This window comes from Syngnathus typhle, linkage group LG2 (assembly GCF_033458585.1).
Source record: "Syngnathus typhle isolate RoL2023-S1 ecotype Sweden linkage group LG2, RoL_Styp_1.0, whole genome shotgun sequence".
In the NCBI taxonomy this organism is placed as follows: domain Eukaryota; kingdom Metazoa; phylum Chordata; class Actinopteri; order Syngnathiformes; family Syngnathidae; genus Syngnathus; species Syngnathus typhle.
In genome coordinates this window covers 1,733,307-1,761,129 of record NC_083739.1, presented here as the reverse complement: position 1 = coordinate 1,761,129, position 27,823 = coordinate 1,733,307, and the positions used below count along the sequence as shown (strand labels likewise).

At 45.6% G+C, this 27,823-nt stretch overlaps 5 protein-coding genes across 16 annotated transcripts; 4 read left to right on the top strand and 1 right to left on the bottom strand.

The window, feature by feature from the left end:
- Positions 1 to 55: 55 nt before the first annotated feature.
- abcb6a (ATP-binding cassette, sub-family B (MDR/TAP), member 6a) lies at positions 56 to 6,318 on the top strand. Its single transcript, XM_061296803.1, has 19 exons — positions 56 to 328; positions 425 to 939; positions 2,002 to 2,142; positions 2,210 to 2,399; positions 2,477 to 2,569; positions 3,205 to 3,397; positions 3,469 to 3,590; positions 3,695 to 3,870; positions 3,956 to 4,081; positions 4,154 to 4,230; positions 4,336 to 4,399; positions 4,476 to 4,561; positions 4,633 to 4,690; positions 4,765 to 4,869; positions 4,931 to 5,105; positions 5,176 to 5,288; positions 5,356 to 5,450; positions 5,509 to 5,577; positions 5,655 to 6,318. Exons 2-19 carry the CDS (start codon positions 430 to 432, stop codon positions 5,815 to 5,817), a joined length of 2,556 nt encoding a protein of 851 aa, XP_061152787.1. The 5' UTR covers positions 56 to 328; positions 425 to 429; the 3' UTR covers positions 5,818 to 6,318.
- A 328-nt stretch (positions 6,319 to 6,646) lies between these two features.
- cnppd1 (cyclin Pas1/PHO80 domain containing 1) lies at positions 6,647 to 9,858 on the top strand. The gene is made up of 8 exons (XM_061296875.1): positions 6,647 to 6,837; positions 7,226 to 7,331; positions 7,413 to 7,494; positions 7,582 to 7,702; positions 7,958 to 8,086; positions 8,163 to 8,224; positions 8,288 to 8,405; positions 8,485 to 9,858. The coding sequence occupies exons 1-8, from the start codon at positions 6,775 to 6,777 to the stop codon at positions 9,040 to 9,042; spliced, it is 1,239 nt and encodes a 412-aa protein (XP_061152859.1). The 5' UTR covers positions 6,647 to 6,774; the 3' UTR covers positions 9,043 to 9,858.
- A 747-nt stretch (positions 9,859 to 10,605) lies between these two features.
- prkag3a (protein kinase, AMP-activated, gamma 3a non-catalytic subunit) lies at positions 10,606 to 14,186 on the top strand. 9 transcript variants are annotated; one of them, XM_061296919.1, is made up of 12 exons: positions 10,606 to 10,749; positions 10,808 to 10,844; positions 10,913 to 10,998; positions 11,077 to 11,161; positions 11,236 to 11,291; positions 11,934 to 11,979; positions 12,097 to 12,151; positions 12,225 to 12,351; positions 12,409 to 12,574; positions 12,655 to 12,692; positions 12,961 to 13,107; positions 13,167 to 14,186. In XM_061296919.1, exons 1-12 carry the CDS (start codon positions 10,732 to 10,734, stop codon positions 13,281 to 13,283), a joined length of 978 nt encoding a protein of 325 aa, XP_061152903.1. In that variant the 5' UTR covers positions 10,606 to 10,731; the 3' UTR covers positions 13,284 to 14,186. The 9 variants fall into 9 exon arrangements, 5 of the variants coding, with proteins under 5 accessions (XP_061152903.1, XP_061152884.1, XP_061152873.1 ...); XR_009717841.1 differs by having other exon boundaries at positions 12,225 to 12,574; positions 12,971 to 13,111; positions 13,167 to 13,307; XR_009717838.1 differs by having other exon boundaries at positions 12,225 to 12,574; positions 12,971 to 13,107; positions 13,167 to 13,306.
- Positions 14,187 to 14,363: 177 nt separating this feature from the next.
- retreg2 (reticulophagy regulator family member 2) lies at positions 14,364 to 20,963 on the top strand. Of its 3 annotated transcripts, XM_061296827.1 has the most exons (10): positions 14,364 to 14,688; positions 15,437 to 15,540; positions 16,628 to 16,658; positions 16,772 to 16,901; positions 16,998 to 17,082; positions 17,153 to 17,290; positions 17,366 to 17,496; positions 18,397 to 18,532; positions 19,114 to 19,799; positions 19,905 to 20,963. In XM_061296827.1, exons 1-10 carry the CDS (start codon positions 14,435 to 14,437, stop codon positions 19,905 to 19,907), a joined length of 1,698 nt encoding a protein of 565 aa, XP_061152811.1. In that variant the 5' UTR covers positions 14,364 to 14,434; the 3' UTR covers positions 19,908 to 20,963. The 3 variants fall into 3 exon arrangements, with proteins under 3 accessions (XP_061152811.1, XP_061152802.1, XP_061152820.1); XM_061296818.1 differs by having other exon boundaries at positions 19,114 to 20,963; XM_061296836.1 differs by having other exon boundaries at positions 14,367 to 14,688; positions 17,366 to 17,454; positions 19,114 to 20,963.
- A 35-nt stretch (positions 20,964 to 20,998) lies between these two features.
- Positions 20,999 to 27,744, bottom strand: mdh1b (malate dehydrogenase 1B, NAD (soluble)). 2 transcript variants are annotated; one of them, XM_061296850.1, is made up of 9 exons: positions 27,620 to 27,740; positions 26,873 to 26,985; positions 26,666 to 26,800; positions 26,459 to 26,601; positions 26,221 to 26,389; positions 25,809 to 26,148; positions 25,600 to 25,741; positions 21,338 to 21,513; positions 20,999 to 21,270 (listed from the first exon to the last, which is right to left on the bottom strand). In XM_061296850.1, exons 1-9 carry the CDS (start codon positions 27,639 to 27,641, stop codon positions 20,999 to 21,001), a joined length of 1,512 nt encoding a protein of 503 aa, XP_061152834.1. In that variant the 5' UTR covers positions 27,642 to 27,740. The 2 variants fall into 2 exon arrangements, with proteins under 2 accessions (XP_061152834.1, XP_061152844.1); XM_061296860.1 differs by lacking the exon at positions 26,873 to 26,985 and having other exon boundaries at positions 27,620 to 27,744.
- Between the last annotated feature and the right edge of the window lie 79 nt (positions 27,745 to 27,823).

The window sequence follows — 27,823 nt, the reverse complement described above, 5'->3', positions numbered from 1 at the left end:
CTCCAGTCCCACTGATGGCGCTAATGCCTAATATGCACCAACTAACACGAGAAGAAGTTACCCCCATGTCCTCTGGGGGGCGCTAAACGCTAAGCTACATCCGTGCTGTCGTTTGTGTAACTGACGTGTTTTGCCAAGGTTAGTCGGTTGTCTAACATGCGCGACGTCACCGAACAGCCCAAAAAACAAGCACGGACGAAGCAGATGACGCTCGAATGTTGCTCACCTTTCTTCAACAAGCCCAAATAGTGCAAGGCTAGCACACCTGCTAGCTTCTTTTGAATAACCAGTTGGAGCGTGTGCATCGGCAAAGTTAAGCTGAAACAAAGTAAGATTAACATTTGTGTGACTCTTTGTTTTGCAAATTTGGGAGGTTAAGTAAGAAAAGTACGTGCTGACTCGTTTGATTTTTTTTGCCTGACAGGAGTCATGCTGCAAAGCTATTGTGAATCCGGATTTCCCATTTCCCATACGTGGGTGGATGAAGGAATCTCCCCCTGCTTTTACTTCACTGTGGTCCCTGCTGTCCTGCTCACCATTTCTTTCTTCCTCGGCACCATCCACTTCATCTTCTACCAGAAGTATGGCACAGCAATGGAGCCAAAGTTCATCCCCCGCTCTCGCCTCTACACCCTCCAACTGGCCATTTCCAGCCTTGTCTTGGGTCAGTTTCTGGTTGGGATGGTGTGGCGAGCCACCTTAGGAGACCAGCTCCCAGGCTATGTGGTGCTCTATGGCTGCTTCTCCACCCTAGCCTGGGTTTGGGGGCTTGCCTTGCTCATTGTGGAGAGGCGTAGGGCTCTGGTCATGGATCGAACACGGGGCCACAGCGCGGCTCTGCTACTCTTCTGGGCGACGGCGTTCGCTGGGGAGAACCTGGCGTTCGTCTCCTGGTTCAGTCCTCACTGGTGGTGGGGTCTGGAGGACAATCGGCAGCAGGTACACCAGAACGACGCTATATTTTTTGCAGGAGTGTAAAATTGCACTGCAGCTTAGAGAGCTATAATATTTCTGCCTCTCATGTTGGTAAACAAAAGGCGACAGCGGTATCCGACATCGCAGTCAGTACCGTAATTTTCGGACTATAAGTCGCACCGGAGTATAAGTCGCACCAGCCATAAAAGGCCCAAAAAAGTGAAAAAAAACATATATACACTACTGTTCAAAAGTTTGGGGTCACAAAATTGTTTGGGTGACCCCAAACTTTTGAACGGTAGTGTATATATTTATTTAGATAATTATAGATCATATATATAATCTTCTGTGTAAAAAATCTTATAATATATATGTATACTTATATTCATAGATTATATATAATCTTATACAAATATAAGATATAATTTGTAATATTTAATTCATAATATTTTATTCTAATAATATTTACACTACCGTTCAAAAGTTTGGGGTCACCCAAACAGTTTTGTGACCCCAAACTTTTGAACGGTAGTGTATGTATATAAGTCGCTCCTGAGTATAAGTCACCCCCCCCCCACCCAAACTATGACAAAAACCGCGACTTATAGTCCGAAAATTACGTTATATTGCAACATGATCAACTGCACTGCAAACAATCATACTAAACAAGCACAATTATAATTGAACATTATAAAAGGAGCTTTTTTGATGTCTTAAATTGGGGGGGGGTTCTAATTTTGCCAGTTGTGCATTTATTTCAGTTGGTTGTGTGTCAAACTATGATACATGAATTAACATTGAGTTAATATTTAATAGTGTGGACTTGTTGTACAATTGAGCTACTTATTTACCAAAGGTGTGTCATTCCTTGGATCTGCATGTTGTCAGTCTTGTTTCCAGTCATACTAGATTGTCTCGAAATGTACCGAAGACGGCGAGATGCACCCTCTGCTCCTTTTTTTTTTTGCTGAGTCACTGTGTCAGCTCCCAAAAACTATCAGCAAGAGGCCGCATCTTGCCCCTCCCACTTCAAGTGACATGCATGAACTTATCTGGCACATGTTGACTGTCCTTGAAATCTTTTAGGTGCAGTTCGGCTTCTGGTTGATGCGCTACGTGGGCACCGGACTGCTCTTCTTTCTTGGTCTTAAGGCCCCAGGGTTGCCAAAGAAACCATACATCGTGCTTATCAATGAAGACGAGCGAGATGTCGAGCAAAGCGGACGGGTAATCACGAAGGAAACCGAAAAACATTCTCGCTACCCTTTGGTAACTTTAACTACGTCTGTCTCAGAACCTTTTGGGCGCACCAGACGAGAACCAGTCGACCTGGCGGGGCTTCACCAAGAAGGCCAGGTTGCTGCTACCTTCCTTGTGGCCTCGGGGCAATATCTGGCTCCAGCTGCTTGTCCTTTTCTGTCTGGGGCTGCTGGGAACGGAGAGGGCAATTAATGTCTTTGTTCCTATTTACTACAAAAATATAGGTGAGTATGACCAACCGGTTCACCTCACCTGATGCTTCATATTTTTAATCATGGCTTTTGTCTTCTTCCTTATTCAGTCAATGAACTGACTGATGGCAGCAGCTGGAACACTCTGACCACCACTGTGTGTATTTATGTCCTGCTCAAGTTCATGCAGGGCGGGGGGGCAGGTAGGACAAACCTTCTCCCTTTTTACTGGGCATCATCTCCGGTAAATTTGAGTTGAAAGGATCGCATGTCGATGTCCGGCTTTTTACGGACTACCGTTTTTTTCCATGTATAATGCGCACAATTTAACTAATTTATTGTCCTAAAATATGGGGTGCGCATTATACATGGGTAAAAAAATTATTATTATTTTTTTTAATCCGGATATCATACGGAGGCGGCCATTACAGATGCGCTTTCTTCTCTGCTGTTCACTTTGAACACAATGCTCTGGTATCAGACGCTTGCTCGATCACCCGCTCGTTTGCTGTCACAATGTACCCTACGCAAATCCGAAACATTTCTTCGCTATCGATTTTGCTAGCGCATGCGCAGTGATACTGACCGGCAGAATAACATCCGGTTGTTCCCAAAGATGATCTTTTTTCTGAAATCATTTTACATTTACGGACTTAAGTAGGAGTCAAAATTTGGGTGCGTATTATACATGGGTACAGGATTTTTTTCAGCCATTTTTAGGGTGCGTATTATACATGGGGGCGCGTTATACATGAAAAAAAACGGTATTTTATGAATGGACCCAAAGTGAAAGCAGGGTGAGCGCTTGGCAAGTGACCGTGTGTAAATTGTCTCGCAGGAGCTACAGGTTTTATCAGCAACTTGCGTGCTTTCCTGTGGATCCGAGTGCAGCAGTTCATCAACCGGATGGTGCAAGTGCGCCTGTTTGCCCACCTGCACGCCCTCTCGCTGCGCTGGCACCTGGGTCGCAAAACCGGCGACGTGCTGAGAAGCATCGACCGTGGCACCTCATCCGTCAACAACTTGCTCAGGTGAATCAATTTTTTTTTTTTATGCCAGAGCGGGAGAATCTGACTAAGAGATTTTATTTTTCCCTCCGCAGCTACATTGTGTTCAGCATCGTCCCGACAATCGTTGACATTGTCATCGCCATCATTTACTTTATCACCTATTTCAACGCGTGGTTTGGCCTTATTGTCTTTGTGTGCATGACCCTCTACCTCAGTGAGTAAGATCGCTTGGTGCTTCAAAAACACCCTTTGTTTTTCTCAGCTGTCACTCCTAGTAAAAATAAAATAATATATATATTCTGTCTCTTTGCCCACCAGCTTTGACCATCATTATCACCGAGTGGAGGACCAAGTACAGACGGGCCATGAATCAGCAGGACAACGTTGCTAAGACGAAGGCCGTCGACTCCTTGCTGAACTTTGAGACGGTGAAATACTACAACGCAGAGAACTATGAAGTCCGACGCTTTGAGGACGCCATCTTGAAATACCAGGTGTGTAGCAGTATATGGATGAAAGCAATCCAGGTTTCTTTTAAAGTGTGCGAGTGTCTAACAGTCACTGTATCTACCACTGCAGTCGTCAGAATGGAAGGCACAGGCCTCCTTGGCCCTCCTCAACCAAACCCAGAACCTGATCATCGGAGCAGGTCTCCTGGCCGGCTCTCTGCTCTGTGCCTATTTTGTGACCGAAGGGAAATTCAAGGTGCCGCCATTGGGGTTTTCTGACTTAATTTCTCAACAATACATGCTTGAATTGTTTTACGTCTTATCCCAGGTCGGTGATTTTGTCCTGTTTGGAACGTACATCATCCAACTGTACACCCCTCTCAACTGGTTCGGTACCTACTACAGGTAAAGGCCACCTATTGATTGATTGGTGCCCTGCGATTGGCTGGCGACCGGCTCGGGGACAAGCGGATGGATGGGTTGATTCATTTGTTTCTCTAATTGTTTCAGAATGATCCAAAATTCATTCATTGACATGGAAAGCATGATCCAGCTGTTTGAGGAGGAGGAGGAGGTGCGTTTGACTTGAACGGGCGCTCCGACGTCATGTTACGTCCACCTTTCCTAAAACAACTCTTTATTCCACGCAGGTGAGAGACGCTTTGAATGCCGTCAGTTTCCACTACAAGCTGGGGAAAGTGGAGTTTGAAAATGTTCACTTCAGCTACACCGACGGGTGGGTTCCCTTTCGCTCGGCCGTCGAAACATCTCGCATGGTTGCACTCAGTATTCATTCCGGTTTTGCAGCAAGGAGGTTCTCAAGGATGTCTCCTTTACCGTACTACCTGGACAGACCCTGGCCCTGGTATGTCAAAAACCTGCGTAAAAGTCATCTCTGTGGAAAAAAAAGAATGGGTATCTTTGTAGAACCTTCCATAGGTCGGGCCGTCAGGGTCCGGGAAGAGCACCATCATCCGACTCCTCTTCCGCTTCTACGACGTCCAAGGGGGTTGTATTCACATTGACGATCAGGACATATCCAAAGTAAGAAGTTGAAGGGTGTGGGTTTGCGTCGAGAGGGGAAGCTCATTTTCATGGCGTCCAGGTGACGCAGACGTCGCTGCGAGCGCACATCGGCGTGGTCCCGCAGGACACGGTGCTGTTCAACGACACCGTACTGGAGAACATCCGCTACGGTCGCGTCTCCGCGAGCGACCAGGAGGTTGAAGAGGCCGCCATTGCCGGTGACATCCATGACAGAATCATGGAGTTCCCAGACGGTGATTAACGGATCGAGAGAATCCTCCTTTTGGGTCGACAAAAGTACACGGTCATGTTTGTGTCTGGTAGGTTATGACACTCAAGTAGGGGAAAGAGGCCTGAAGCTGAGCGGAGGAGAGAAGCAGAGGGTGGCGATAGCTCGGACCATCCTCAAGGCACCGCAGATTATCCTGCTGGATGAGGTGATCGTTGTTATCACTCAGCTCATCCAACTCCTGCAGCGTTTGACCTCGCGTGGTGTCTCCGCAGGCCACGTCAGCACTCGATACCCAAACGGAACGCAACATTCAGGCCTCACTAGCCAAAGTCTGCGCTAATCACACGACAGTTGTCGTAGCGCACAGGTAAACCTTCACAGGTATCCCGTCGACTTTTATCGTAGCTAATATGATGCGTCCGTAGGTTGTCCACAATCATCGGAGCCGACCAGATTCTCGTCATCAACGAGGGTCGGATTGCCGAGCGAGGACGGTACGCCCTTGTTTTTCAGTGACGGGAAAGTTCGTATTTGATGACGTCGTAATAAGTTACCTATCTTTGTATTTAAGACACGAGGAGCTTCTGCAAAAGCAAGGCCTGTATGCAGACATGTGGGCAAATCAACAGCAGGCTCAGGACTCCGATTCTTCGTCGGACACCGAAGCTAAAGACCGCAAGTCTGAGAAACTGCAGCCGCCTTCCACCGACTCAGGCCACCATCATGGACATTGAATAGCTTGGTTGGAGTTTACATTATATTTGAATTTGGTAGAATGTATCATGCTTATTTATTTTTTTAAATTTAAAATTGTCTTTGCATTTCTGAATGTAATGGGTTGTTGTTGTTTTTTTTAATTTGGTGCAATGTAACAAGCACTAGTTTGTCCATCTATGTCAGGGTTCAGTTCTCCGAATTGTATCCAGATTACTACTCATTACATTTTAATTCTAGAGCTTAGTAAATACAGGTGACCCTCGCCATCTCGCTATTCGCAGGGCAGAGGGACCGGAGCTGCTTGCGGATCGCAAGAATCCACATAAAGTTCACGCCCATGATAATTGCACTTTTGATCCCCTGCCCCATTTTTTGGTTTAAATATTGGGAAAAGATTCCAGACCGTATGGATGCAGGGGTTCAGTTACTGTCCATGCGATAGGTGTAAGGGAAATAATTATGATGTGGACATTTTTCATATTTATATGTAGGTAATAATAAATCCATACATTATGCCACTGGGTTTGAGGCTTTGTGATCACGTGCATGGCTTGTAGTTGCTGTAAAAACACATTTCAGGTATTGTGTAGTATGCGTGTACTACTGCAAATGATAAATACAGAGGCGGAGGATTTGTAATAGTACATTAAATTCAATGCTGTCACTCAAAAATAAATCAACTCAGGTGAGATCTTCGGGAAATACGTCAAAATGTGTCCAAATCCGGTTCAGGCTTCTTGTGTGGACCTTGTATGTTCTTCCCGTGCTTGCATTCTGGTCATGGGAGACAGCGCGCCCCCTGCTGGACAGTCATTGAGAGAACAGCTGCAAGAATGTATATGACGTCACAGCGCAAAGCAAGGGCGTGTTTCCTATTTCTGGCGGAGCGAGGCGAGTCACTAGGCCAAGTTAGTTAGTAACTTGTCCTACTAACTTCAGCCTGGATAAATGCTGATCCTTCATTAAACGGAGCTATGGACTTCGATTTTTTGTTTAACGATACAGCGATCCAATTTTCGGACTTTCGCGAGTTCACGGTAGGTTTTCCTCTAAACGATCAAAGCTAAGCTAACTCGAGGCGCTACGTTAGCTTGCTACTCCGGCGTCCGTGAATGTTTTTAATGGTTTGTCACTTTGTTCTGTTTGTCAAATGGGTAAAAAGAAAACAAGGTTACATTACTCGCTAAATTACTGATTAAATGAACACATCATATCAAGTTTTATCTGGAACCTGCCAGTTTAGGTTGTATTTTGGCGGACTTCCTTTCGCATCACGTAGTACTAATGCGCACACAAGGTGATAGCTACTTCCTAAAATATTGAAACTTTTAATGATAACGTTCTGCTCCAAGGGTCAAAGGTGAAGCCTGTTAACGTGTCGGCCTTGACATTGAATGTAAAATGCATTTTGTGTTGTGTTTGCAGTTTCTTCCAGGACACCAAAGGTTGTCTGAACGAGTGAGAAAGCGACTGTATTATGGATTGGATCGAGATGTGACGTCACTGGAAGTCCTCTCCTCCCCTGTGACAGGTGACGCTCTTTCTTTCATATGAAGGGATTGACAATAAAGCAGACTTTTGATTTTGAAATGTGCACTGTCATCTTCTTCAGACATCGCCGTTGAACTCTTCCAGAAATCTGCACCAAGCCCAATAAGGAAGCTCCACAAGAACTATGCCGTTCATGTGTCCAGGTGTGCAACACAATTGTGGTGCATTTTCACAGAATTGAAAAATGAGAAAAGTTCATATTCACAGCCATTTTTTTTTTTTTAATCCAGGGAAGCTTGTATTTCACCATGCGCAATGATGCTGGCGCTGGTCTACATTGAAAGGCTTCGAAATAGGAACCCTGAATACTTACAAAAGATTGCCTCCTCTGACCTCTTTCTGATCTCCATGGTATGTGTCTGGGGGTCAAGGGTCATTTGATCATATTCATGAATTTGTCCCAAATCGTTTGGAAGTTCAGCTGAGTTCTTGCTCAACATGCTGACTGGACTGGAAGTGTCCCCTCTGGGGAAAAAAAAAAAAAGTCCAAAACTGACATCCATTGATCATTTTGAATAGATTGCACGTCTTTGTGATAAGCCGCAATCGCGAGATCGACATTATGTCTTGATTGCTTTGACAAAAGCCCGTATCCGCTTCTCTTAGATGGTTGCCAGCAAGTACTTGTACGACGAAGGAGAGGAAGAGGAGGTCTTCAACGATGAGTGGGGAGCAGCCGGAAAGCTGGCTGTTGAAACAGTGAATAAACTGGAAATGAATTTCCTGAAGGCTATTGTAAGTTTGCGAGTGGTCGCCCGCATGTAACCCGTGCCCGCTTGTTCTTTGTCCCAATATTTGTTCATTCGTGCAGGATTGGAGTCTCTTCACTGGGTCCAAAGAATTCTTGGATGCGCTGAGCCAACTCGAGAGCAGGTACGGGAAAGTTTTCTGTGATTGATTGGCTTCTTTTTTTCATGTGATTTTTTGTGTTCTCAGGATTGCTGTGCATCAGGGGATGCTGCGAGGCTGGTTTACCTACACTGACCTCTGCGTGCTGCTGGAGCAATCGGCGTGGAGCCAAACACTTGGAGCTATCTACCAGCACTTTATCAAGGTGAGCAGGGAGGCTCATCTGGATCTAAATCCAGACTTGATCCTTCTGCAATGATGTTTGTTTTTTCTTCCCCACCTAGGTTTCCTGTATGCTCGGATTTTTGTATCTGACGAGCGTGGCGGGTCTCATCGCGACAAGCACCGTGCTCCACCAGCTGAGTCTGTGTCCGAGTGGCCGGACGCCGTTACCAGGCCAAGTCGCCCCGGCGCTATCGGGCCCCGACCCCCCTGCTCATTCCCAGCCGCTCCCCTGTTGCACTCTGTCTAACGAGAGTCTGAACAGTCACACCCATGCGGTCGGAGCGGCTTCACGTCACGCCACCTCGCAGCCGTCAATATTGTGTCTCTGGGGGTCATTGCTTTCCTCTGTGGGCTCCATACAGCTTCAAACACAATTGGAAACCCGGCGCACTTCCATCTTCTGCCGTGGCACCTTCTCGCCATCTGAATGCACGCTGAGCAACACCTCAACGGTATTCAGCGGTCGGGCATCGCGGTCGGCCTCCGTCTTGATCGGAGGCGCGGAAGCGAGTCCAATCCCTCACCTCAAAGCGTTTCCTCTCGGGCCGTCGGCGGCTTGTCATCCAAAGTTGATGTTACCTGGAGACAAGACGCAAGCGCTCCTCATGGCCGGCTAGCACGTCGCAGACATCTGATGGTCATGTATTCTGGAAGGAAAGAGAAAAACGAAACAGCACTGCTTTTAATCACCGACGCACAAGCGAAATAGTCCACAAGTACATCTCGAACACGAGAAGCTCATTGTAGTCACTTTATTTGACCACAGAAATCGACTTATTTTCAGAGATTTTTGAGGATTTCTGTCATTTTGCAGGCTATTTTATTATTATTATTATATATATATTTTGCTACAAACAGTTATTTGTTTGAAGGTGGATGGTCTCGATCCGTATGTTTGGAGTGATAGCCGGGAAAGTATGTTGAGATTAAACGATGGTGAGACGTAAGAAACATAAGCGCTTTCCGATCATGTTCGTGCAACTCTTTTGAATTGTAAAAAAAAAAAAAAAAAAAAAACTCAACACCCTCTGAGGCTATGAGTACCTTTCTACGACAGGGTAATATGATACATGACTATTTAGTAGTTTCTGGGGGTCGTGTTTTCGTACATAAGGCCACCAAATTTAGCATGCTAACACATTAGCTGCTATTTCCCTTTGCTGATATGCTATGGAAGTTCCACACTCACTACCATTTATAACACGCATCACTCCAGATGTACCGGGTACTGCAAAATGTCTCCTTTTGGACAGTTGACGTTCGACTTTTTTGTGTTTCTGACAAAGCCGAAGTGGTCCCCAGGAATTTAAAATTTTATTTTGACGTACTTGGAAACACAATGTCCTTCATTTTTGTATATGCATGTAAAATGCAAATATTGTAAAGCAAGTCAGCTATATTAATAAAGAATGCCTTTTCGGGTGACGTTTTAAGTTTCGTCAGCATCAATTTGTGAATAATAATTCTGTCCTTAAGCTTTTAATTTTCAGACAAGCTAGCCATCCATCCACTACTGCATATCCTCAGCACTGATAATTATATATACACTACCGTTCAAAAGTTTGGGGTCACAAAATTGTTTGGGTGACCCCACACTTTTGAACGGTAGTGTAAATATTATTATAATAAAATATTATGAATTAAATATTATAAATTATATCTTATTTGTATAAGATTATATATAATCTATGAATATAAATATACATATATATTATAAGATTTTTTTACACAGAAGATTAAATATATAATCTATAAATAATTATCTAAATAAATATATACACTACCGTTCAAAAGTTTGGGGTCACCCAAACAATTTTGTGACCCCAAACCTTTGAACGGTAGTGTATATATAATTAAACATAATTCATTTGATCACCTACACCCAAACAGATTTAGGCTTACATCTGCGGGATCAATCTTCTCCAACATCACAAATTTGGTCTATTCAATGCAAATTGTATACGTGACCACGCAATTTTTAATTATTGTAGTTACTCGAGGAAGTTGACCCGAGGGAAGTTCTTTTTTACGATAACAAGATCCAGATATGATTCCTGACAATTAGATAAACCACTGTTGTACCGCTCAATGAAATATAATTTATATTTGGAACGTATACGCCACAGTATCGTACGTGGGAAGGATTTGCCCGGAGTGGAGGCCTCCCTTCCCTCCCCCTTTGTGCTTGACATCTGCCAAAGCACAAGTCCTAAAATAGTTCCAACCTCTTCCTGTGAAAGAGCGAGCGAGCGTCGAGCATTTGTTGGCTTTGAAAAAACTTCTTTCTCAATGGACGCAACGGAATTATGGAGGCTTCGACGCAGGTAGACATGTTTTGTGCGTTGGAGCTTTCTGCCCATTTTGACAATATGTGTGTTTTAGGATTCGGTCCAAACAAAGGGGCTGATACCAAAGCATGGTAAGTCTGTTTGACTTGGGTCCAGATTTGTTGGAACGCAAGCGAGAATAAGCAAGATGTGTCCACAGTCTACTTGGATTTCATGAAGAGTCACTGCTGCTACGATGCCATTCCAATGAGTTGTAAATTGATCATTTTCGATACCAAGCTACAAGTGAGTACTGATCTTGTTCATTTATTGAATTGCAAGCATTAGGAAATGTCAGCGTATTGCATTTTGTCTGTCTTCAAGGTGCAAAAGGCCTTTTTTGCACTGGTGGCAAACAACTTGAGGGCGGCTCCTTTATGGGACAGCAAGTTGAAAAGATTTGTGGGTAAGGTGGTTCCAAAAAACAAACAAAATAAAGAATCTATATACATTGAATTAATTTGTTTTCTTCGCTCACGGGTATGCTGACTATTACAGATTTCATCAACATCATTCATTGCTACTACAAATCCCCTTTGGTGAGATTTGAAATAATTTTAATTACCGTATTTTCCGGACTATAAGGCGCACCTAAAAACCTACAATCTTCTCAAAAGCCGACAGTGCGCCTTATAGTCCAGTGCGCCTTATATATGGACTAAATTCAAACTGGCCCGAAGCATTGTGTCATGAAATCAATCATAAGTGGCCCGCTGAAGACTATGAATCATGAATCAAAAAGACTATGGATCATTATTTTGTGATTATAAAATCATTTGTTGCATCTGAAGTTGAAATAAAAAAGATTAAATGGAGAATGATTTGATTTGGATTAAAAATCTGACATGATGCATTAATGGTGCGCCTTATAGTCCGGTGCGCCTTATATAAGGATTAAGTTTTCAAATGGGCCATTCATTGAAGGTGCGCCTTACAGTCCGGTGCGCCTTATAGTCCGGAAAATACGGTAGTACTGAATAGCATGGAACAGTTCCTTCATTTTTAACGGAAAACATTTTAGTTTGTTAAAGACGGAGAACACAATCAGATAAATAGCTTTTATTTCCAGGAATTAACCTCAATTTTGGAAATTACTTTTTTTTTTTTGTATGGTAATCAGGACAAATCATTTACACGATTAAATAACCACTTTGATGATCTAAAAATGTGATTGTTCCAAGGTGCAGATGTATGAGCTGGAAAACCACAAGATTGAGACCTGGAGAGGTGAGTCATTGCAACACAAGTGGAAACAACATATCGCACCAGAGACCCATAAAAGTTTCTATTCATGATTTTATGTGTGTCCATTTCTTAAGACTGCTTTTACTTCCTCTTGTTTAGATGTCTATTTAAAGTCCTCCTATCCATTTATGATTAGTGTTTCACCAGATGCCAGGTGAGAAGATTGCTTATTGTAGAGGTTCATCTCGCTTCGCACCATGGCCGATAACAATTTTCTCTTCTCCAAGTCTCTTTGATGCCATCTATTCCTTACTCAAACACAAGATCCACAGGCTGCCCGTCATCGAGCCAACATCCGGCAATGTTCTGCACATTCTTACGCACAAGAGGATACTGAAATTCCTCCATATATTTGTGAGTATTTCATCTTTAGTATTGACCTCGTGTGATTTAATTGAGCTTTGTTTCCAGGGAGATAAGGTTCCAAAGCCCGCGTTCGTTCAGAAGCAGGTCCAGGAGATTGGAATCGGAACTTTCAGGAACATTGCCACTGTTCAGCAAACAGCAACACTTTACGACGCTCTCGACATATTTGTGGAAAGGAGGGTGTCGGCTCTTCCGGTGGTAGATGAAAACGGTATGTTTTTCGGTCGACTGTAGATTTCAAATGATATGATGAAATATGCCAGGGAGTATTTTTTATTTTTTTTTAACCAGGCAAAGTGGTGGCACTCTACTCCCGATTTGATGTTATTGTAAGTACCGTATTTTCCACACTATAAGGCGCACCGGATTCTAAGGCGCACCTTTGATGAATGGCCCATTTTAAAACTTTGTCCATAGATAAGGCGCACCGGATTATAAAGCGCACTGTCGGCTTTTGAGAAAATTGGAGCTTTTTAGGTGCGCCTTATAGTGCGGAAAATACGGTACATCAGAGACGTTTCATCCCTGAAAAAGCAAAAGTCCTCTGCTACTTTCTGTTGCACTCTGATTGTGCGTGCACTCCATGCCGGGCGGAAGAACCTGGCAGCCCAGAAGACGTACAACAATCTGGACGTGACAATGCTGGAAGCTGTCAATAGGCGCACGTGTTTCGTGGAGGGTGTTATCAAATGCTATCCAGATGAAACCTTGGAGACCATCATAGACCGCATTGTCACAGCTGAGGTGGGTGCGTCCTTCCACTGCATGACGACTAGAAAAACATCTTTTTCTGCACGTGGCAGGTCCACCGCCTGGTGCTCGTGGACAGAGCTGATGTGGTGAGGGGCATCATCTCACTATCCGACCTGCTTCAGGCTATGGTCTTAACACCGGCGGGTATCGAGGCCCTTTTATCCTAGCAGCATATTGTTTGTGGAGGATGCCACCTTCTTCCCAGGCAGGTCGGGCCATCCTCCCAAACTAGTGCCGAGGACAGTCCTATCGAGTTGAAGCCTCAGGCATACAAAATGTGTCTGGATTTTCTTCTGAACATTTGATGTCTTTCAGAAATCACAGTGTGAATGAGATGACGAATGCGGCTGCTGTGCAGTTGTTTCAAAACAGCTTGTCTTCTTTTGACTACATCTAATTAGTTTGATCAGTATGTGTTGCTCATTTTCTATATTGAACACATTGTTGAGATGCTTGTAATAAATATTATTATTAATTAAAAAAAGATATATTATTATAATATTATTAATATTTTTTCCGTTTGATGGGCATGAGAATAATTAAGAAAAAATTAGATTCATTGATGTTTTTTTATGTCAAAATTTACAGAATGAGTTCTTGCACTATGTTGGTTTTTTGTTCAACAGTTTTGTGCTGTCCTTTTATTTGAATGCAAAAAGGATAGCAGATCTTTTATAAGTTCATTGAAAAATGAAAAAAAAGGAAATATATTAATAATATTTTGTTACTTCTAGTTCGGGAGTGAATGTCACCAACATCAAATCAGTTAATTCATCCCAAAATATATTGGTCCATAGGATTGGTCTTGTTCAGATAGTAAACAAGGAATCACGTGACCTTTTACTCTAAATTACGCGTGCGCATGACGAGTCCTGTCTGCCAGGATTTCACCGGAAGTTTTTATTTTATTTGAAACGGCTGTAATGTTTTTTCTTACACGATTTGATTGAAGTTGTTTGATTGTCTCGACTTTATTGCTGAGAGCTGATTCGCCTTTTATTGTTCAGATTAAAATTGACCCGTTTAGAAAATCCCTAAAATAATTACATTAAATATTATTTGTTGGCCTACGTTTTTCATTTTCTTCTCTTTTTTTTTTGATCAAACTGCATTATATTAATGTGATTTTTTTTACGTTTGAAAATTAAAGCGGGTTACATTGCTGTTAAAAAAACGAACATAAAAAAAGGGGTTTAATTCCATTTTATTTTGAAGGTGTACCGAGAGCTTGTGTTTGTTTGCAATGTCTCACTTGACCCTGATCTCGCCGTACACCCCGTGATCTCCAAAACAACACAACAAAGTGGCGCAAAGAAACATGGCGAGCGCCGAGGAGTCACGAAGAAGCCCCTCCGTCACACCTTCTCCGGTAGGCCTGGAGTCCCTGTTTCCCACCGGCACATCAGAGCACTCTTGCGGCGAAGGGAACCCGGAGCTCGAGCAACTGCGGGAGCTCCTTCAAGGCTGGCTTTTGCCGTACGAGCCCGTGCTGCTGTGGCTTCAGCAGCTGCTGGTGTGGGAGAGGCCGCTGTACAGCATCTCCGTCGCGCTCACGTTAAACACGTTATTCTGGTAAGGCCTCATCGAGACTTTCCAAGACGAAACGACTGTCAACCTTGCTGGCTCCTTCATGTTGCAGAAATGTACGCGTCAATGTGTGAATATTAGGAGAAAACGGCTAATCCGATCTTTAGCCGAATGCTAGCAGCACGCTTGTTTCAAGTGGCGACTCCACATCGATTCGAGTGTGAACTGCTTCGACATGAATCCTACAAATACCGTATTTTCCGGACTATAAGGCGCACCTTAAAACCTAAAATTCTCTCAAAAAGCCGACGGTGCGCCTCATAGTCCGGTGCGCCTTATATATGGACCAAATTCCTAAATTTAAACTGGCCCGAACAATTGTGTCATGAAATCAATCATGAGTGGCCCGCTGAAGACTATGAATCATCAATCAAAAAGACTATGGATCGTTATTTTGTGATTATAAAGTAATTTGTTGCGTCTGAAGTTGAAATAAAAAAGATAAAATGGAGAATGATTTGATTAGGATTAAAAATGTGACACGATGCATTAGTGGTGCGCCTTATAGTCCGGTGCGCCTTATATAAGGACAAAGTTTTAAAATGGGCCATTTATTGAAGGTGCGCCTTATAGTCCGGTGCGCCTTATAGTCCGGAAAATACGGTAATCTGTCCCGATGCTATTGTTCTATATGGGGGTTCAACTCGAAAAGTGGGCCTTGTGTCACTGCGATGATGCGCAGGATACATCTGTAAATAATCTCATGGAAATTGTGTTGTGTGCCCTTCCCCAGGCTCCTATCGTACACTTCCCTGCGCCCGCTCTTCCTGTTGAGCGTGTCCCTCCTCGGGCTGATGCTGCTGGAGAGATGGAAGCCCAAGTTCCCCAATGTCACTAGTAAGAAAAAGTCTTCCTTGAGTTCTCGCCTCAAAATGTCATGAACGTGGAAAACAAAATTGAAATGCCAACCATATTTGTCCCGTAGCTGTAAAGTCACAGCAAAATAAGGCTTCCCTTGACATCTTGTGCTTTATTTAACTCTAGGTCAGTTTGTATCACAATTTGGGAGTAGCGGATTCAATTCAAGAATTATATTACCGTATTTTCCGCACTATAAGGCGCACCGGATTGATTATAAGGCGCACCCTTAATGAATGGCCCATTTTAAAACGTTGTCCATATATAAGGCGCACCTGATATAAGGCGCATAGAATAAATAACTCAATATTGCTCAAATATTAATGCAATCACAATATAGTAACACTCGAAATAGTGAAAACAACAATATATCAATAACTCAACGTTGCTCAAACGTTAATATCACACAACACACAAAATAAACACGTAAATCTTACTTTAATAAATTAGTCCTCATCCACATTGGTCGGCTTTTGAGACAATTGGAGGTTTTTAGGTGCGCCTTATAGTGCTGAAAATACGGTAGTTTATTTACAACAATGCGATGAAATGATTCAGTGCCTGGAAATCAAGTCAATAACTTTTTAGCCCAAATTTAAACCAGCGTGGCTGTGAAATAAATTCCTGGATACTGGACAATGCAGGTGATGTTTCCTCGGTTACTATTTATTGCAAGGGTATCATGTCAAAAATATTTATGGATAAAGAAAATGCAATCACACTATATTAATCAAATGCAACCGACGCATCTCTTCAGGGTGTGTTAACAGTATCTTTACCTGATACTTCTTCGATTTTGAATGAATGAATCTTTATTTTCGTTGCATGTTGCCGTGCAACCGAATGTTACTTAACAGGTTTCAGTAGACGGCAAGTGGCAAAATGGCCGCCCCTGAGATGGATAAAAAAAACAACAACAGGTGGATTTTTCCTGTTTAATTTATATTCCACAAACCAAACATGAATCAGCACACAAAATTTAATAGTGTATTATTTTCAGTTGATATTATTTGATTGCAATTTAAACATCTATGAACCTAAACTTGTATTTTTCTCGCTATTCTAGTTCCACGGGTCGAGGTTTCTCCCGTTCAAAGGTATGCAGTTGGAAAGATTGCCGCCATATGTGTTTTCATGGAATAACAAAAGGCGTTTAAAGCACCACCTGGAGAGAGAAATAATTCTTCTCGTTGTGTGTTTGTGCGCACAGCGAATCGATGAGCACAAAGCAGCGTCTGCTCAGCGTTCCCGAGCTCAGTCACCACCTAGCGGAAAGTTACCTGACGTGCTGCCTGTTCCTGCACGAGACGCTACAGTACAAACGACAGAATCACGGGAAGGTACAACACAATTTACTGGAAGTGTTTTGTTCATTCCAAAACTCTCATATGATTTTTTCAGTCACGTGATCACTTCCATGCAATTTTATTTCTTAGTTCTGCGCCATGACGTGCAGCGGCTGTTTTGCGCTGGCGGTCGTCGGACATTACGTGCCAGGAATCATGATCTTTTATATTTTAGGTGAGTCGACTTTTGTGATGCCATTCCGTTTTCTAAGTTCTCATTTCCCCTCGCCTTTGAATTCCTTCAGGTATCAGTGTGATTTTGTGGCCGCTCGTGGTGTACCACGAACTGATCCAACGGATGTACACCGGCCTGGAGCCCATTCTGATGAAACTGGACTACAGCATGAAGGGGGAGACCGAGCACCGCAAGCACGACAAGAGGAGTGAGCAGCGTTCCATTTTTGCCCGGTTGTGGCTTTTGTGTGTCTCACTATTGACCCTTTTGAAACGCTCCCCAGAGGTGAAGAAAGAGGTGGAGGAGGGTGACGAGCCACGAGCCGAAACGGAGAGCGAAAGTGAGGAGGAGCTCTCCTGTTTTGCCCCAACGGTATGGGCCTCCCTCCATCGACTCCATCGTGTCAATCAAACGGTGGCGACTTTTTTTTCCATATAGCAACAAATCGAGAACAATTTTGTGGTATCAGCAAATAGACTTACCGTATTTTCCGGACTATAAGGCGCACCTAAAAACCTCAAATCTTCTCAACAGTGCACCTTATAGTCCCGTGCGCCTTATATATGGACCAAATTCCTAAATTCAAACTGGCCCGAAGCATTGTGTCATGAAATCAAGCATAAGTGGCCTGCTGAAGACTATGAATCATGAATCAAAAAGACTATGGATCATTATTTTGTGATTATAAAGTCATTTGTTGCATTTGAAGTTGAAATCAAAAAGATAAAATGGAGAATGATTTGATTTGGATTCAAAATCTGACATGATGCATTAATGGTGCGCCTTATATAAGGATTAAGTTTAAAAATGGGCCATTCATTGAAGGTGCGCCTTATAGTCCTGTGCGCCTTATAGTCCGGAAAATACGGCACAACCAATCACAGAATTTGCATCAAATTCAAAAGATCAGCAGATCCGATCCATCCTTATCATTTTTAGCGCCACTTTTCATCTCAAGATATTTTCAAAGACTAACAAACAAATAAAACCAATTTATTAAGGCTACTGACGATCGAGGTTAACGTCGAGCACCTGCTAGCGTCTACTACCCAAGCCTTACGTGACATTGGCATATTTCGGAAGTCACGCGCCGTCCGCAATTAGCGTGGCGATTGACAATTTGCTAGCATGCTTCAAAACGACCACGTCGACTTGAAGAGCGAGACCAGTGCGTCATCGTGGAACTGAACATTTCACCTAGCATGCATGCGTTTGGAATGTTGGAAGGAACCATACTTCGAACCGAAAGGAAACTCGACGCGAGCAACGTATCCGCAGTATGTATCGATTCATCACTGTGGTCGTCTTGCTCAGGTGGATGTCAAGACGACGGCCCTGGCGATGGCCATCACTGACTCGGAGTTGTCTGACGAGGAGGCTTCCATATTGGAGAGCGGCGGGTTCTCGGTGTCCAGAGCCACCACCCCCCAACTGACGGATGTCTCTGAAGGTAAACGTTACTTGCGTCAAGGTGACACTTGGAATTCCACCAGTATCGAAATAGCTGGCCGGGTTCAAATCAGTGTCCAATAGCGGTCTCATGACTTCTTTTGGTGGCTAGTTTTCTAAAACGCCTGGTTCATTCGAACCCTTCTTCTCTCGCATACGTTTGTTAGTAGACCCGAGGTGCGTTCAGCGACCGCTCACAAAATAGGACATCTCGTAATTAGGTGGAATAAAGCTCATTTCATGCAGCAAACAGGAATGACGCGTACGTTGAAGAGGGCACACGGAAACATTGAATCATTTCTTTGATGCAGCAAAATCAGAACAGTCGCAGGGACAGCTGCTCTGACAAACTGGACATGTGAGGAATTCTCGTTTTCTTGGATCAGGTGGGGCTTAGCGGAGGAGAAATGAACAGGAATGATGGGGAATTAGCCATTCAAAAAGCCCCAAAAAGTTGCTTTAGCATGACGTGGCTCTTATCAATCAATTTGAAGGTTCTTGATATGGAGACCAAAACTAGGTTGATTGTGGTGTGATCTTCTGGAACACCTTAAATGATCATGACTTGTCACCTCTGTTCAGACCTGGATCAGCAGAGTTTACACAGTGAGCCAGAAGAGTCCTACCTTCGGGATCTGCCCGAGTTTCCCTCTGTGGAAGAGTTTCCGTCCTTGGAGCGCAACCTCCTCCGCTTTCCATTACAAGGCTCGGGTGAAAGGTCGCAGGCGAGCGCCCCCGCGGAGGCTGAAGCCTTGAGCCCCGCCAGCCTCCTCATCCAGCACCTGGCATCCCCGCTGCACTTTGTGAACACTCACTTCAACGGCCACGGGAGACCACCTGGCGGCGAGGTGGCCACAGGGGAAGGAGCATCGGGCCAGGGAGAGGAGAAGGCCGCTGCCGTTACCCAGGGTGCACATCGCTCACTCGAGGCCCTAAGTGAGCAAATTGTCAGCACGGCCATCTCCACTGTGGTGCAGAACACTTTGTCAGCGCTGCTACGCTCCAGTGAGGCCAGCGAGGAGCCCCTCCTGGCTGAGTTCCTTCCTCATGAATCCCCCCCTGGCATCATGGAGACCTTTGCTCAACCCGCTGACGCCGCTAGCCCCGCGACGGTGCCCGATGAGGACTTGGAGACGATAACCGCAGACGGCGATGACATACGCGATGATACACTGGTCGGTACCGAGGAAGAGGATTTCGAGCTTCTGGACCAAAGTGAACTCGAGCAAGCGGATGAGGAGCTGGACTTAAACCCTGAAAGACTGTCGGTAGGGGAAGCCTCAGGACCTCCGCAGCATCAGTCATAGCTTCTCGTTTGGCCCCCCCCCCCCCGTCTAATCCAATGTGTTTTGCTTTTAATGTGTCCATTACAGTGACATCATACACACCAGTACATCCAAAAAGGTTCATCAGCATGAGCAGCATGAGCTGTCAGCATTTCCCATCTGGCATCTAAGCGTTGAAATTGCTTTGTAAGCAAATTCCAAACCTGCTGTCAGAAGCAGATGTCTGTCCAGATGTTGTTGTTGTTGTTGTTGCAGAGATTAGGACTACAATGCAGTGAGTATGCCCTGGAAATTATTTCGATGAACTATTAGATCGTTATCTGAGAGGGATTTCAGATTTGGACTGGAGGTTTCTTTTAATTGGGCACATTGAGTCAATTTCGTTTGTTGCCTGGAAACAGAAACCAAATAATTCTTCCCATACAACATAAGTGAATTTAAGTAGCTTCGCTCGGCAAGTCAAAATTCTCATTGCTTCACGTCAAGTTGTTCGAGTCGAGTACATTGCATGCCATGCATTACACATGTACTAACCGTGTTCCATTGTCAGGTTCAGAGGTCAAAATGTTTTTGCTTTAACCACTCAGCGTCCAAATCTCAAGAGGGCAGGGTGTACAAATTTGGTCTCGGCGTTGTGTTCATTTCCAGACTTGTCCTTGTGAACTGTATTTGTACTAACTTCCCAGTCTACCAGCCTCCCTGTGTATATTGTAGAAATGATATATATTAAAAAAAAAAAAAAAAGCGGAATTTGTATACAGTATTCCGCAATATTCTGCATGTAAAACAACACTGCTGCACAATCTTGTGGGGGGGGGAATACATGTTTCAGGTAAAAGTCCATTTCTTTGAAATGATGGAAGGAGAGGAATCCATTTTCAATACAAGCCAACTGTCAATGAAAAACAATTGGTAACATATTAGCAGACTAATTTGTGTTTGGTGGTAGTGTGCTTACAAGATTGCTAAAAAAAAAAAGGCCACTTGTTGAACTAAGGAAATCTATTTTCTAAACTCTGGTTTTTCCATAAACTAATCAGTTTGGTCTTTTACATCTTGAGACTATCAAAAGCAAAATACGCGTTTGGCCAGGCGAGGATTTTTTATTGTATTGTCACGTGAGAGAATAAAAGAACAAACTGAAAAAGCACTAAAATGTATTTGTTGAGCAAGCATTTCATTCACCTGTTGTGGCATCGGACATCTTTTCCCTGTGAAGGAAATTCATTTGACATGATTAGGGATGTTGATGTTAGGGAAGGGGGGAGGGGGGGTGCTGTCTTTTTAAAAGCACAAAATGTCCACCGGTTTCCTTGCCTGAGTTTACTTGCAGAAAGATCAAGTCTCTGCTTCAGATCATCTCCGACAGACACGTGGGACGCTACTGACCACTGGCCGTCTTTGAAGGTCACCGGCACTGATAGGACCACGTCGCCGGGGATGTCGGAATGGTCTGCAGGTTTACCCAAAAGTTGATGAAGTCGGCAAACTATAATCCCGCTACTTTTTGAAAGTTTCACCTGCGCACAAGACCCCCACAGAGAACACCTGACTGGGAGTAGAGGTCCTGTTCCATGCCGCTAGGAGAGTGAGGATCCCGTTGGCAGTTGACATGTCTGCTCCGTGGCAGGTCTTTGAGACGACGGCCGCCTGTTGACCACGCACAATATCTTGGAAGTCGTTGTCAAGCCATTCCCTAGAAAAAGAATGGAAATAGTTTAGAAAGTGATTATGTCGTTTGTTGATCATTGTTGCCCACCCTGGCCAATGGGAAAGAGCAGTTTAATGCCACTGCAAATGACAAGTGCATCAATAAAGTTATTTCATGACTGGAGGTTGTTTTGTGTTCATCTGACGAGATTTCAAATAATCTGTCAATATAATACAGAAACAAATTGTGTTTGAAATACCACCGAGTTGTGGCGCAACCACTTTTTCTCTCTCATCACTCGCTGATGACATCCTAATTAAATGTAAGATTGAATCAGCTCAATTTTTGTTTATATCTGAATTATTATTTAATCACTTATGGGCTACCTTAACTCAGACTCATGGCAAAATGTAATTCTCCAAAAAAAAACATACCCCAGTCTAGTCATGTTCTTGTCAAAACCTGCCGCAAAATAAATACAAAAAAGATTTACAATATGCCGTAATTTTCGGACTATAAGTCGCGTTTTTTTCATAGTTTGGGGGGGGGGCGACTTATACTCAGGAGCGACTTATATACATATGGCTGGTGCGATTTATAGTCCGAAAATTACGGTAAAGTAAATCCAGAAAAAAAAAAATTAACATACAAACACAATTATCTATCAATTTAATGTTTCCATCCATCCATCCATCTTCTTCCGCTTATCCGGGGTCGGGTCGCGGGGGCAGCAGCTTCAGGAGGGACTCCCAGACTTCCCTCTCCCCAGCCACTTCGTCTAGCTCATCCCGGGGGATCCCAAGGCGTTCCCAGGCCAGCTGAGAGACATAGTCTCTCCAGCGCGTCCTGGGTCGTCCCCGGGGTCTCCTACCGGTGGGACATGCCCGGAACACCTCCCCAGGGAGGCGTCCAGGAGGCATCCTGATGAGATGCCCGAGCCACCTCATCTGGCTCCTCTCAACGTGGAGGAGCAGCGACTCTACTCCGAGTCTCTCCCGGATGACCGAACTTCTCACCCTATCTCTAAGGGAGAGCCCGGACATCCTGCGGAGAAAACTCATTTCGGCCGCTTGTATCCGGGATCTCGTTCTTTCGGTCACGACCCATAGCTCGTGACCATAGGTGAGGGTAGGAGCGTAAATCGACCGGTAAATTGAGAGCTTTGCCTTTTGGCTCAGCTCTCTCTTTACCACGACGGACCGGTACAAAGTCCGCATTACTGCCGACGCTGCACCGATCCGCCTGTCGATCTCGCGCTCCATCCTCCCCTCACTCGTGAACAAGACCCCAAGATACTTAAACTCCTCCACTTGGGGCAGGATCTCCTCCCCGACCTGGAGAGGGCATTCCACCCTTTTCCGATCGAGGACCATGGACTCGGATTTGGAGGTGCTGACCCTCATCCCGACCGCTTCACACTCGGCTGCGAACCGCTCCAGTGAGAGCTGGAGATCACGGCCTGAAGAAGCCAACAGCACCACGTCGTCTGCAAAAAGCAGAGACGCGATGCTGAGGTCCCCAAACCGGACACCCTCAACGCCTCGGCTGCGCCTAGAAATTCTGTCCATAAAAACTATGAACAGAATCGGTGACAAAGGGCAGCCTTGGCGGAGTCCAACCCTCACTGAGAACGAATCCGACTTACTGCCGGAAATGCGGACCAAACTCTGGCATCGGTGATACAGGGACCGAACCGCCCTTATCAGTTGGCTCGGTACCCCGTACTCCCGAAGCACCCCCCAGAGAACCTCCCGAGGGACACGGTCGAACGCCTTCTCCAAGTCCACAAAACACATGTGGACTGGTTGGGCGAACTCCCATGCACCCTCGAGGATCCTGCTGAGGGTGAAGAGCTGGTCCACTGTTCCACGGCCAGGACGAAAGCCACACTGTTCCTCCTGAATCCGAGGTTCGACCTCCCGACGGACCCTCCTCTCCAGCACCCCTGAATAGACCTTCCCAGGGAGGCTGAGGAGTGTAATTCCCCTGTAATTGGAACACACCCTCCGGTCCCCCTTCTTAAAGAGGGGAACCACCACCCCAGTCTGCCAATCCAGAGGCACTGTCCCCGATGTCCACGCGATGCTGTAGAGACGTGTCAGCCATGACAGCCCCACAACATCCAGAGCCCTTAAGAAATCCGGGCGGATCTCATCCACCCCCGGGGCCTTGCCACCGAGGAGTTTTTTAACTACCTCAGTGACTTCAACCCCAGAGATTGGAGAGTCCGCCTCAGAGTCCCCAGGCCCTGCCTCCACAATGGAGGGCGTGTCGGTGGAATTGAGGAGGTCTTCGAAGTATTCTCTCCACCGACACACGACGTCCCTAGTCGAGGTCAGCAGCACGCCATCTCCACTGTAAACAGTGTTGACGTTGCACTGCTTCCCCCTCCTGAGACGCCGGATGGTGGACCAGAATTTCCTCGAAGCCGTCCGGAAGTCATTCTCCATGGCCTCGCCAAACTCCTCCCACGCCCGGGTTTTTGCCTCAGCAACCGCCGAAGCCGCGTTCCGCTTGGCCATCCGGTACCTGTCAGCTGCCTCGGGAGTCCCGCAGGCCAAAACGGCCCGATAGGACTCCTTCTTCAGCTTGACGGCATCCCTTACCGCCGGTGTCCACCAGCGGGTTCGGGGATTGCCGCCACGACAGGCACCAATGACCTTACGGCCGCAGCTCCGGTCGGCCGCCTCAACAATGGAGGCGCGGAACAAGGTCCACTCGGACTCAATGTCCCCCGCCTCCCCCGGGACCTGGGAAAAGTTCTGCCGGAGGTGGGAGTTGAAGCTCTTCCTGACAGGGGATTCCGCCAGACGTTCCCAGCAGACCCTCACAGAACGTTTGGGTCTGCCATGTCGGACCGGCATCTTCCCCCACCATCGGAGCCAACCCACCACCAGGTGGTGATCAGTTGACAGCTCCGCCCCTCTCTTCGCCCGAGTGTCCAAAACATGCGGCCGCAAATCCGATGACACGACTACAAAGTCGATCATCGAACTGCGGCCTAGGGTGTCCTGGTGCCAAGTGCACACATGGACACCCTTATGTTTGAACATGGTGTTCATTATAGAAAATCCGTGTCGAGCACAGAAGTCCAACAATAGAACACCGCTCGGGTTCAGATCGGGGGGGCCGTTCCTCCCAATCACGCCCTTCCAGGTCTCACTGTCATTGCCCACGTGAGCATTGAAGTCACCCAGTAGAACGATGGAGTCCCCAGAAGGAGCGCTCTCCAGCACCTCCTCCAGGGACTCCAAAAAGGGTGGGTACTCTGAACTGCCGTTTGGTGCATAGACACAAACAACAGTCAGGACCCGTCCCCCCACCCGAAGGCGGAGGGAGGCTACCCTCTCGTTCACCGGGGTGAACCCCAATGTGCAGGCGCCCAGCCGGGGGGCAATAAGTATACCCACACCTGCTCGACGCCTCTCACCGTGGGCAACTCCAGAGTGGAAGAGAGTCCAGCCCCTCTCGAGAGTGCTTGAACCGGAACCCAAACTGTGCGTGGAGGCAAGTCCGACTATATCTAGTCGGAACTTTTCTGCCTCGCACACCAGCTCGGGCTCCTTTCCAGCCAGAGAGGTGACATTCCATGTCCCAAGAGCCAGCTTCTGCAGCCGGGGATCAGACCGCCAAGGTCCCTGCCTTTGGCCGCCGCCCAGCTCACACTGCACCCGACCCCTTTGGCCCCTCCCACAGGTGGTGAGCCCATGGGAAGGGGGACCCACATCTCCTTTTCGGGCTTTGCCCGGCCGGGCCCCATGGGCGGAGGCCCGGCCACCAGACGCTCGCCTTCGAGCCCCGCCTCCAGGCCTGGCTCCAGAGGGGGGCCCCGGTGACCCGCGTCCGGGCGAGGGAAATCTGTATCCATGTGTATTCTTCGTCATAAGGGGCTTTTTGAGCCGTGCTTTGTCTGGCCCCTCACCTAGGACCCGTTTGCCATGGGTGACCCTACCAGGAGCATGAAGCTCCAGACAACATGGCTCCTAGGATCATAGGGGCACGCAAACCCCTCCACCACGATAAGGTGACGACTCATGGATTTAATTTAATGTTTCGATCTTTTTTTTTATGTCTGTTCTCCATAGTAATGTGCATTCAACAATGTGACGCTCCTTTTGTTTGCTTACTGACCTGTCGTAGATAATCTCCAGCACTGGGTGAAAAAAGAAAGGGGGCCCTTTGATTGGTCCGTCATAGTTAAAAACCTTTGCCCTCTGGAGATCGACGTAGAAGATGTCTCCAACATCTCCCCAAACGATGATGTCTGTCACCTCTAAGCGCAGAACACGGCAAAGTTGCTCGCAATGTCGATGAGTCAGCACACTCAAACCTGTAGTTACCTGAAGTCCTCACGTTGAGCTTTTTAGCGATGGCAGCTCTAGCTTCGTTCTCCAGCTGAGTCGCGACAGCCACGAAGCGACGGCTGTCAATCGAGCACGCTTTCAGTAGAAAGGAACATCGGAGGTTCAGAAGCGCGTGGCCCGACACCATCACCTTCACGTCCCTTTTGGCCCTTGTCTCAATCAATCGTCCATATTCGGTGTACAGGTCCGCCACTGCTTTTATTTTCTCTCCTTGCTGCACATCTTCTGCACCATTGTCTTCAGACAAGCAGTCATCCAGCAGGAGGATGATCTCCGCTTTGTGGAAAGCCTCCTCGAGATCAGTGTGAATGGTCACCTAAAGGCAGATAGGTGCTTTTATTGGTGATGTCACAAAAATAAATGTGTGAAGGATATTCAAACTATCTGCCTGATGAAGCAAAGGCATAGCCAGATCTTCTGTCTCCATCTTCAGCGATTGCAGTTCTTCCTCGTTGCCTTTCAGATCCAAGAGATGGAGGCTGATGGCCGAGGCTTGGGACAACCCCTCAGCGGAGAGCAGACTGGGGATCAGCATATTGCACGTCGGGTTCAGAGCGCTGGCAAAGCACAAAGCAGGTTAGACGCACCAAATTCTTTCTTCTAGAAACCTTTTGGGTTTCTTTCACCTGCTGATCCATATGTGGAGGGGTTGGATGAGACTGGCATGATACTGCGCCTCCTTAATGAGGCTGATCTTGGTTTCGTGGTTTTCTTGAGCAATACTTTCCATCATTTCTTCGGCCATGTCTGATGTGATGTTGTAGTAGTTCTGATATGAAGGTACATGTATTAAAATGCGCTCTACGACGTGACAAGTCAAATAGAAGACCAACCTGACAGTGCTCCAGAAAGTCATCGAAGCCACCTAAGAACATCCCTTTGCCTCCTTGATGCACCAGTTCTCTCCACACCAGCGGGGACTCTTCGTGTTTCCAGTCATTTCTTTTGCATGTGTCTTGCAGCCAGTCCTGGAGACCAGCGAGTTTATCAACGAGATGGCCAAAACTCAATATTCAATATGAATAATGACCAAGGTGTACCGTCCATTCATCTGGAAGGATTGAGATCTTGTGAATTTGGAAATTTGGTAAAGAACGCTGCAAGCTGTCAGCCAAGAGTTCCGCTTTGGCATAATATGGACAATCCGTTTGGCCTGTTGGAAAACATCAAATTGTATCTTCGTGTTCATTAGATTACCGTTTTTTTCCATGTATAATGCGCAAAATTTAACTAATTTATTGTCCTAAAATCTGGCGTGCGCATTATACATGGGTACAAAAAAAAAAAAAACATCCGGTTGTTCCCAAAGATTATCTTCTTTTCTGAAATAATTTTACGTTCACGGACTTAAGTAGGAGTCAAAATTTGGGTGCGTATTATACATGGGTACAGGCTTTTTTCCAGCATCAACATGCCATTTTTAGGGTGCGTATTATACATGGGGGCGCATTATACCTGGAAAAAAACGGTACATTGGATTTTATCAAAAGATATTAGAGGGGAGTTAATACACTTCTGCTGTGGTTCACCCTGACTTTGGAAAATAACAATTTGAAGATCATGGTGCTGCTATACCATTATTATTATTAAACATTTTGGGTTACTTCAAATTTTCTGCATAGTTACTTGTCGAAATTTAAAAGTTGGACTTGTACATGAAGATCTCAATTATATATTGACTATTTTATATGACGTTTTGAGATTGCTGACCCCTAGTGGACATGAAATGTCAGTAAAATACGTGAACGTTAGCGGTTGAAACTTGCAAGCTAGATTCATAAACTTACCAGCCAGTACAAACTTTGCCATTTTATGAGAAGACTCTGGTTGCAGGGTCTTAACGACGAAATGGCGGTGCAATAACGGAAGGATTTCCAAAGCTCTTTGTTTTCGATTGTGCTCCGTGTTGCTAGGTAACACAACGTTCAACAGCATAAGAGTCGGACCGAAACAACACAGAGAAAAAGAAAAATATACATTTACGTTAAGAC